Source organism: Bufo bufo, chromosome 9, assembly GCF_905171765.1.
Source record: "Bufo bufo chromosome 9, aBufBuf1.1, whole genome shotgun sequence".
NCBI lineage: Eukaryota > Metazoa > Chordata > Amphibia > Anura > Bufonidae > Bufo > Bufo bufo.
In genome coordinates, this window is record NC_053397.1 from 145,913,661 (window position 1) to 145,924,120 (window position 10,460).

The 10,460-nt window shown below is 45.3% G+C and overlaps 1 protein-coding gene across 1 annotated transcript in view; it reads left to right on the forward strand.

Annotated features, from left to right (window-relative positions):
- The window catches only part of LOC120978795 (GTP-binding protein Rhes-like), a 196,799-nt gene extending 187,049 nt beyond the window's left edge, over positions 1–9,750 (forward strand). Inside the window, exon 3 of the mRNA XM_040407143.1 lies at positions 8,443–9,750. Within this exon, the coding sequence (XP_040263077.1) occupies positions 8,443–8,972 (530 nt within the window). The 3' untranslated portion in view covers positions 8,973–9,750. The remainder of the gene's footprint in view (positions 1–8,442) is intronic.
- Positions 9,751–10,460: the final 710 nt, after the last annotated feature.

Here is a 10,460-nt window from a genome sequence, read left to right on the forward strand (position 1 = left end):
CCCGGGAGCCGCACGGACGGTAAGTATGCTGCTCCCCCGCTCCCCGCTACACTTTACCATGGCTGCCAGGACTTTAGCGTCCCGGCAGCCATGGTAACCATTCAGAAAAAGCTAAACGTCGGATCCGGCAATGCGCCGAAACGACGTTTAGCTTAAGGCCGCATCCGGATCAATGCCTTTCAATGGGCATTAATTCCGGATCCGGCCTAGCGGCAAGTCTTCAGGATTTTTGGCCGGAGCAAAAAGCGCAGCATGCTGCGGTATTTTCTCCGGCCAAAAAACGTTCCGTTCCGGAACTGAAGACATCCTGATGCATCCTGAACGGATTTCACTCCATTCAGAATGCATTAGGATAAAACTAATCAGGATTCTTCCGGCATAGAGCCCCGACGACGGAACTCTATGCCGGAAGAAAAGAACGCAGGTGTGAAAGAGCCCTAAGTGCATTGGAAACACATGTATTCCTTGCCACCCCCACTAAATTTCTTTTAATATCTGCTAAATCTCTTTATCTATTTTATCAATTTTATTTATTTTAAATAGATTGCCTAGCATGTATTTCCCATGTTACCAGACAGGGGCGTACATAGAAAACACAGGGCCCCATGGCAAGAATCTGAATTGGGCCCCCTTGAGAGTGACCCATTGCATCCTGCAGAGGTTCCAGCAGAAGCCTCTGTTGCAGGTTCTGGCAAGAACAAAGGCCAAAACACAGCTGCATGTGGGATCTCGAATGACCCCATGATTTTGAATGGGATCCGGCAGGTGCCAGCAGTGTTTGGCATATGCTGGATCTGGCAATTCCTGAATTCTGCTGGAATGCAGGAACAGAATACCAAAATCTGATCGCAAGTGAGTATCTAGCCTTACCCGATGAACTGTGCCCGCTGCTGCTACTTTTCATATAGTGTGTCATCCTTCCCCCATGGACTGTGCCTACTCCTGCTTCACCTCCTCCCCAATGCTGAGCGCAGTCAGGGCCTGAGGCAGATCTTCACTGAGCTGCACTGGAGTCTGGACTGTTGATGGTGGGGGATCAGGTCAGGTCTGGACTGGTCAGTCAGGTCACAGTGCAATGTGTGTTGGAAGAGGAACAGAACAGGGACATTTTACAAAGTGCAGACACCGAAAACTATAGGATTTAATCCAGTCACAACTGATGTTTATCTGACTGCTGCAGAACCTCCTAATACATACCTCAGCTGCTGCAAAATCTCCTAATACACACCTCAGCTGCTGTAAAACTTCATAATGCACACATCAGCTGCGGCAGAACCTCATAATACACACCATAGCTCCTGAAGATCCTCATAATACACACCTCAGCTGCTGCAGAACCTCCTAATACACACCTCAGCTGCTGCAGAACCTCCTAATACACACCTCAGCTGTTGCAGAACCTCTTAATAAGAAAAAAAGCTGGTTGGTCAGGAGAGACAGGAGTGTCTCCCTGAATACTGCTCAATAGGAAAACCAAAAAACTATGAGGGGCAGTATACTAAAATAAAACTTCACTTTTAATGACGTATAGGAGATAAAAAGACGGCCCCTACAGACAGACAACAAATAAGACCTGTGCACACTCTGTGCACATATATATAGGTACTAGACTGGACTAGTAATAAGGAGAGGCGGGCAAGACTATGTCAGAGTACTAACAACCTGGCCCTATTGCCTCCCTACTTGTCCTGATCCGCCCTATAGATAGTGTCCAAAGGACGGGGTCCAAAAAAGCCCCGCAAGGGGTGGCCCAGACTGGAACTCTCTCCCTGTTAAGATGACCCTAATGAGGCCCTGATACAGGGGAGAGATTCCATCCAAAGGATATACACATATACAAAAAGTAGCAAAAAAATAAGTAAAAGATGTTACCCCACTCAGACACCACAGGAGGGGAGAGGGTGAGGATATACTCATGTGTCCCGACGCGTTTCTTCACAGGATGCCCCAGGATTCATCAGGGGACACGGGGCAATGGTGGCGGTTATCCCTCCTGGCTAGTTAACCCAAGGGCGGAGGAATAGCCTGCGTAGATACTACAGTCCTGGTGTGGCTGAGTCTAGGGATAACAACAGAAAAGCAAAATAAGTCACATAACACAGATAGACCTCCATTGTTCCACCCATATGGGGCTCTGGAGGCAAAATTACTTACATAGTGTTGGCAACGGTCGGCGTGTAGCTCTAGGTCCACCTTCAGAGCAAAGACCCAGGGTGGTGGTGTCTGCTGAGGCGGGGTGACCGGCAACAAATGGGGCAAAAACCGCCCCCTTATAAGGGCTATAGGGCCCTGTGATGCGTCCCATAGCCTCCTGCGCCTACCTATGACATCAGAGGAGGCGTATCTATCGCATGCCCATGTGATCGCACAAGTCGCACCGAGTCACCCATGCGTTTCATGGGGCTGTGAGTGGAACGCATGGCTGTACTTCCTCATCATGTGACCGCCGCGATGCGCCATCGAGACACGCTGTTATGTCACAGCGGCGGTCACATGATCGGAACAGGACAACAGCAAAGGCGTCCCTGGTGACTAAAGAGCCGAGTAAGGCAATACACTTGATAGGCATACCACAGTATATTGGGCAGACTAGATGGGCCAAATTGTTCTTATCTGCCGACACATTCTATGTTTCTATGTTTCTATCATCCAGGGGCATCAAAGAGGACATGCAAAGCCGCTCCCCCGGTCTGCATACCTCATAGCTGGGTTGTACTCCTCTTAAAGGTATATTAGTAGGAGGAACACAGCGCTCATGGAAACTTCAGAAAATAGGGTAAAGAAGAAATACACCAGGGGGGAGTAAATCTACTCATCAGTCTGTTGGGACCCTAACCCCCTTGACCCTATTACAAAGAGGGGACATGACGGTATGCGTCCATTGTCCCACATATTAAGACCAAAAATACAGGGGTTAAATGGCCGTTCATCCGATCCACGGATTCAGGAAATGAAATAATGGTATTCACAGGAAACAGCTAAAATGCATTTTTTTTGTTCAAACCGTGAGGGGCGACCGTATTGAGGGTGAACGTCCACCAGCATTCTCTTTGCAGAATGAGTCTGTTCCAGTCGCCCCCCTGTGTAGGTTTGGGCACCCGTTCTATGGCCATAAAATTGATTGCCGAGGCGCGTCCATCATGAGATAGCTGTACATGACGTGCTATGGGGGTATCTCTGTTATTTCGGATGTCCCCGAAATGTTCCCCCATGCGTTTACGCAATTCCCTAGAGGTTTTGCCCACATAGCGAAGCCCACAGACACATGTTACAAGGTAAATCACACCCGCCGTGCGGCAATTAATGAAACCCTTCACATGGTAAACCGTATTGTTTGGTTCCCCAGTGAAGCTCTTACCTTGTGACAGACTGCCACAGAAACTGCAAAACCCGCATCTGTGGCATCCCGTCACAGGTGTGTCCAGCCACGTTCGTGGCTTCACTGGAGGGGTGAAATGGCTGTGCACCAGTCTGTCCCTCAGGTTGTTGCCTCTCCTAAAAGTGAGAGAGACAGTGGGGCTTAGGACATCTGAAAAGTCTGGGTCCATAAGGAGAGTATCCCAATGCCATGCCAGGATTCTTTTTACCTGGGAAGCTGCGGCATCAAAAGTACCTATTAACCGGACAGTACCTTGAGATTCGCTCGCCCCGCTGGTTGTGGGGTGGAGTAGCTCAGTTCTCGTACGAACTTTGGTTTTTTCATTTGCCAGTCTGAGGGTCTTGTCAGGATACCCTCTTTCCTGGAATCTCGATCTAAGATCTCTAGCCTGGTATTTAAAGTCGTTGAGTTCTGAGCAGTTAAGTTTTAATCTAAGGTACTGTCCGGTTGGGATACCTCTCTTGAGGGGGACAGGATGACAGCTGTCCCACCTGAGCAGAGAGTTAGTGGAAGTCGGCTTCCGATAAATGGATGTGCTCAAGCCACCCTTTTCGTCCCTACAAATAACCACATCCAAAAAGGGGAGGCGGTCTTTGACGATCACAGAAGTGAATCTGAGGTTGAAACTGTTTACGTTCAACTCAGAGACGAGTCTGCAGAACTCGCCCTCTGGTCCGCTCCACAAGACGAATATATCGTCAATGTAGCGTGACCAGAGTCTGTCACAAGGTAAGAGCTTCACTGGGGAACCAAACAATACGGTTTACCATGTGAAGGGTTTCATTAATTGCCGCACGGCGGGTGTGATTTACCTTGTAACATGTGTCTGTGGGCTTCGCTATGTGGGCAAAACCTCTAGGGAATTGCGTAAACACATGGGGGAACATTTCGGGGACATCCGAAATAACAGAGATACCCCCATAGCACGTCATGTACAGCTATCTCATGATGGACGCGCCTCGGCAATCAATTTTATGGCCATAGAACGGGTGCCCAAACCTACACGGGGGGGCGACTGGAACAGACTCATTCTGCAAAGAGAATGCTGGTGGACGTTCACCCTCAATACGGTCGCCCCTCAAGGTTTGAACGAACAAATAAATTTTAGCTGTTTCCTGTGAATACCATTATTTCATTTCCTGAATCCGTGGATCGGATGAACGGCCATTTAACCCCTGTATTTTTGGTCTTAATATGTGGGACAATGGACGCATACCGTCATGTCCCCTCTTTGTAATAGGGTCAAGGGGGTTAGGGTCCCAACAGACTGATGAGTAGATTTACTCCCCCCTGGTGTATTTCTTCTTTACCCTATTTTCTGAAGTTTCCATGAGCGCTGTGTTCCTCCTACTAATATACCTTTAAGAGGAGTACAACCCAGCTATGAGGTATGCAGACCGGGGGAGCGGCTTTGCATGTCCTCTTTGATGCCCCTGGATGATGGTATGCCTATCAAGTGTATTGCCTTACTTGGCTCTTTAGTCACCAGAGACGCCTTTGCTGTTGTCCTGTTCCGATCATGTGACCGCCGCTGTGACGTAACAGCGTGTCTCGATGGCGCATCACGGCGGTCACATGATGAGGAAGTACAGCCATGCGTTCCACTCACAGCCCCATGAAACGCATGGGTGACTCGGTGCGCATGCGCGAACATGTGATCGCAACTTGTGCGATCACATGGGCATGCGATAGATACGCCTCCTCTGACGTCATAGGTAGGCGTAGGAGGCTATGGGACGCATCACAGGGCCCTACAGCCCTTATAAGGGGGCGGTTTTTGCCCCATTTGTTGCTGGTCACCCCACCTCAGCAGACACCACCACCCTGGGTCTTTGCTCTGAAGGTGGACCTAGAGCTACACGCCGACCGTTGCCAACACTATGTAAGTAATCTTGCCTCCAGAGCCCCATATGGGTGGAACAATGGAGGTCTATCTGTGTTATGTGACTTATTTTGCTTTTCTGTTGTTATCCCTAGCCTCAGCCACACCAGGACTGTAGTATCTACGCAGGCTATTCCCCTGCCCTTGGGTTAACTAGCCGGGAGGGATAACCGCCACCATTGCCCCGTGTCCCCTGATGAATCCTGGGGCATCCTGTGAAGAAACGCGTCGGGACACATGAGTATATCCTCAACCTCTCCCCTCCTGTGGTGTCTGAGTGGGGTAACATCTTTTACTCATTTTTTGCTACTTTTTGTATATGTGTATATCCTTTGGATGGAATCTCTCCCCTGTATCAGGGCCTCATTACTGTCATCTTAACAGGGAGAGAGTTCCAGTCTGGGCCACCCCTTGCGGGGCTTTTTTGGACCCCGTCCTTTGGACACTATCTATAGGGCGGATCAGGACAAGTAGGGAGGCAATAGGGCCAGGTTGTTAGTACTCTGACATAGTCTTGCCCGCCTCTCCTTATTACTAGTCCAGTCCAGTACCTATATATATGTATGTTTGTTATGTAACCATCTTTGACCACTCACCACACCAGGCTGAGTGTGCACAGGTCTTATTTGTTGTCTGTCTGTAGGGGCCGTCTTTTTATCTCCTATACGTCATTAAAAGTGAAGTTTTATTTTAGTATACTGCACCTCATAGTTTTTCAGAACCTCTTAATACACACCTCAGCTGCTGCAGAACCTCCTAATACACACCTCAGCTGTTGCAGAACCTCCTAATACACACCTCAGCTGCTGCAGAAGCTCATAATACACACCTCAGCGGTTGCAGAACTTCATAATACCACCTCAGCTGCTATAGAACCTCATAACACACACCTCAGATCTCATCATGGTCAGTTGGATCCGTCAGGTGTTGTCGTCCATGAAGTGCCAGATCCGGAACTGCAGTGATTTTAGTTGTTCTGCTCCTATGACAGGTCAGAACAGCGAACGTTACCAGCAAAGATGTGAACAAAGCCTAATACACACCTCAGCTGCTGCAGAACCTCCTAATACAAACCTCAGCTGATGCAGAACCTCCTGATACACACCTCAGCTGCTGCAGAACATTATAATTGTGACAAGGGAACTACAAGTCTCATCATCACCAGATTGTTAGTATTGGAAATTAGGGGGCAACACAGAAAGAGGTAAAATGGAGAGAACTACAACTCCCAGCATGTCCAGGCTGTTATTATTGGATACAAGTGGATATTACACAGAGAGTGTATAAGGCCGGGTTCACATCACCATTTACTTTTCCGTACTTCTTACCCGTCAGACGAACAGAAAAAAAAAAAAAAAGATCCTGCATTTGAAGCATACGTTCTGCATATTTTGCATCTATTTCAGCCATTTCCACCTGAGATCCGTTGTTTTATGGAAAAAAGTCCTGCACACAAAACGGAAAACTAAACTGTGATGTGAACCCAGCCTAAGAGAGAACTACAACTCCCAGCATGTCCAGATTATTATAGGGCATCATCCAGTTGTACTAGGTGAGAACTTTAAAAGGAAATAACTATAACCCCCAGTATGGCCAGACTTACTATGGGGCATCAGTATACATTACAGAGAGGGGGTATAAGAGGAGAGAACTACAACTCCCAGCATTACCAGACTTTACTAGGGCATAAATTGAAATTACAAGGAGAGGGATATAATAGGACAGAACTACAAATCCCAGCTTTCCTAAGATGTTATTTAGGTTATCCCAGGACACCACCAACCTCTACTCCAGGCACCACACAGAAGCCCCATCCCCTCACAGCGACATCCCATAGGTCTTTCACCACTCCTCTGCACTGGTCACATGATGGTGACATCACCAAAGGTCCTTCAGACTTCTTCTGCTCTGCTATTCCTTGGCTTCCTTCACTGGTCACATGATGGTGACATCACCAAAGGTCCTTCAGACTTCTTCTGCTCTGCTATTCCTTGGCTTCCTTCACTGGTCACATGGTTGATGACATCACCAAAGGTCTTTCTCCACTTCTTACATTCTCTTTTCACACAGGTAGCTATACAACTGTAATTAGTGGGCGGGGCCTATGCTCCACTGCGGGCCCCCTTCCCTCAGGGGCCCAATAGCAGCTGCGTGGTCTGCCTCTATAAGAGGTATGCCACTGTTCCCAGATATTACTTTACAATTTCCCCCAACTATTTAAATGTTAGATTTTTCAACGCTGCTGTGCTCATTCCACTGAAAGAATCCATTCTCTTCCTTCCTGTACCAGCTTTTCAACCAGTAATTGAAAGGTAAACTGTCAACAGTTTAAAGCCTCATGTACACCACCACATTTTTTATCCAGATTTTTTTGTCTCCAAATAGGATTGTGGACCAATTAATTTTAACGGGGCCTCAAAAGATGAGGACAGCACACCGTGTTCTGTCCACATTCATATGTTCGTTCCGCAGCCCCACAAAAAACATGTCCAATTCTTGTCCATTTTGCAGACAAGATCCGCAATTTGTGGACCACCAAACGGATACGGTTGTTTGCATGAGGCCTAATGCTGCCTTGATGAACAGGCTGCATCGCTTACTTGAACTGTACCAGTCATTTTCTTATTATCGCTGTTGAGCAGAATGCTGTATTGAGTATGCTCAATACAGTGTATAAGCTTGGGAGTCTCAATATTCAGGAGCTTCTGGACGATTGACAGCATTCTTCCTATGCTGTATGTAGTAAGTATGCTGCCAATCAGCGCTGGTGGAACAGGAGGGGCAAGAGATCATTAATATCAGGACTCCTGAAGTCTTTTGGTGTATGGAGCAGACTTCAGTCATTCAGGCACATTTACTAAGGTATGTATGTCAGTTCAGGCCTAGCCTCGCTGGTACTTTTTTCTCTAATCCTTAATACTAAATGACCCAACCTTTGATCTCAGCAGCTGCTCAGTAAGCTCCAAACACCTCTTTGGGTGGGTGATGTTACAATGTGGTGTATGAAAATGCCTGTACGTTTTCTTATTGGAAGTAGTAGAAGGTAGATATGGTTCGTCCTACATGTTCATTATGACAAACATGGGCTTGAGTTGCATTTGTTTAAAGTTATACATATTGAAAGTTGTATCTGTATACGTGCTATATGTGTATGAGTTACACGTATGTTCACTTCTCACAGGTGATGTGTTCATACTCGTCTTCAGCATAGACAGCAAAGACTCATTTGATGAAGTAAAGAGGCTGAGAAAACAAATCCTTGAAATAAAATCATGTGTGAAGAATAAAACAAAAGAAACTGGAGAGTTTCCCATGATGATCTGTGGAAACAAAATTGATTGCGGGGAACACCACCGCAAGGTACAAACTGAAGAGGCAGAGCGTCTTGTTTCTGGGGATGAAAATTGTGCTTACTTTGAGATCTCAGCCAAGAAAAACCTAAATGTGGATAAAATGTTCCAAGTTCTTTTCAGTATGGCCAAGCTTCCTAATGAAATGAGCCCTGCTCTTCATCGCAAAATTTCAATGCAGTATGGAGATTCCTTTCAGCAGAAGTCTTTTAGGCTAAGAAGGCTAAAGGAAATGGATGCATATGGCATGGTCTCCCCATCTGCTAGACGTCCTAGTGTCAATAGTGATCTCAAATATATAAAGGCAAAAGTGCTTGGAGGAGGTCAAGGACGTGACAGAGAGAAGTGCACTATTCAGTGAGGTAATTTTTAAAGACTAAACTTAACAAAGTGCCTTCAAGCTTGCTATGATCCTAGATATAAGGATTCAAAACGTATACGGTACCCTATATTGTGGGAGCAATTACAAATAAAGAACCGTGTTTTGGGTTTCATATCAATACCCTGTAGCTTGATAGGGACTTCAGACTATGTATAATATCCAGCATGAAGAACACATATGATATAATAATTACATAGGATGTTAGGTGTAAGGTTTGCTGAACTGAACACTTTTTTGTATCAAGCATACCGGGTCCTTTTGTGCCCAGTTTGTCTCAAGACGAATGATAAATATAATGAACTTACTATGTTTAGTGGACAAGTATGTCAGTTTACTAAAACTATAACCTACTGTTTTAGTGGACAGTTGTGCAAATTTACTAAATATAAGGATTAACATAACTGTTAATAACATTATGAATACATGAAGGTAAATTAAAATTAAGAGTATCTGCCAGCTTTATCTTAAATATTGCACTCCATGTTCTTATAATGTATCTGTGATTTTCAAATGTTTGTTCTAGTGAGAAAATAACCAGATAATAGCCATTTGTCTAAAGTATTCAAAATTGTATTCATTCTTTTTTATTGGTCAATTTGTCCTAATGAGCTTTAAAATGTTCCACTTAATCATGTAATTAACTGCATGTTGCTAGGTATTAAGTGTGCACATACTATGTAGAATATAAGATCAATGCTAAGATATTGAAGGCGTTCTTATTCTCTACTGATACGATACATGTCAAATCTTTCTCATTTCCTTTCCTTTCAGCATTATTTATAAAAACAGTTAAAATACATATCTGTTCTTTTTGTAGCAGTTGCTTTTCTATTGTGAAAGTTAGGGGTTTGAGCAGCTCTCACCTGCCGAGGATTCCACCGGTATAGCACGGACCAACTCCTTCACCCGAAATTAGGAGAGATATATATATATGAAGAAAAAGTGAATTTTGTCCAGCTTCTATTTGTGGCAATCCAAAGGCTTTTATTCAATACTCAGTAAAATCCAGGTACAGAAAGCAGAGTCTACATGTTTCGGGCACAATGCAATTTCAGCCCTTACTCATGACAATTCCAAATACACTGTGAGTTGTTCTTATAGAGGAGGGGGGAAGAGCTGTTCAGCTGGAGTAATCAGACTGAAAGTCGACCCCTCCCTACTACAAGTGTGCACATAAGTAAAAACATACCAAAGTTACATTTTCATATGGTTCATAAAAAACAATACATTCAAAAAAGATATAGAGGAAAAGAGCGGGGAGAAGAAAGAAAGGAGAAATAAATGGAGAGTGGATTATAGTCAATACTGTAGAATAAGGTCCAGTCTTTTATTTAGACCATGAGGCTGGCGGCTTTCCAAACGGAAAATCCAATAGGATTCTCTGTTTAAAAGTTTCCGTTTTCTGTCGCCACCTCTAATTGGTTTTTTGACTTTTTCAATACCTTGTACTGACATATGAGAGACATC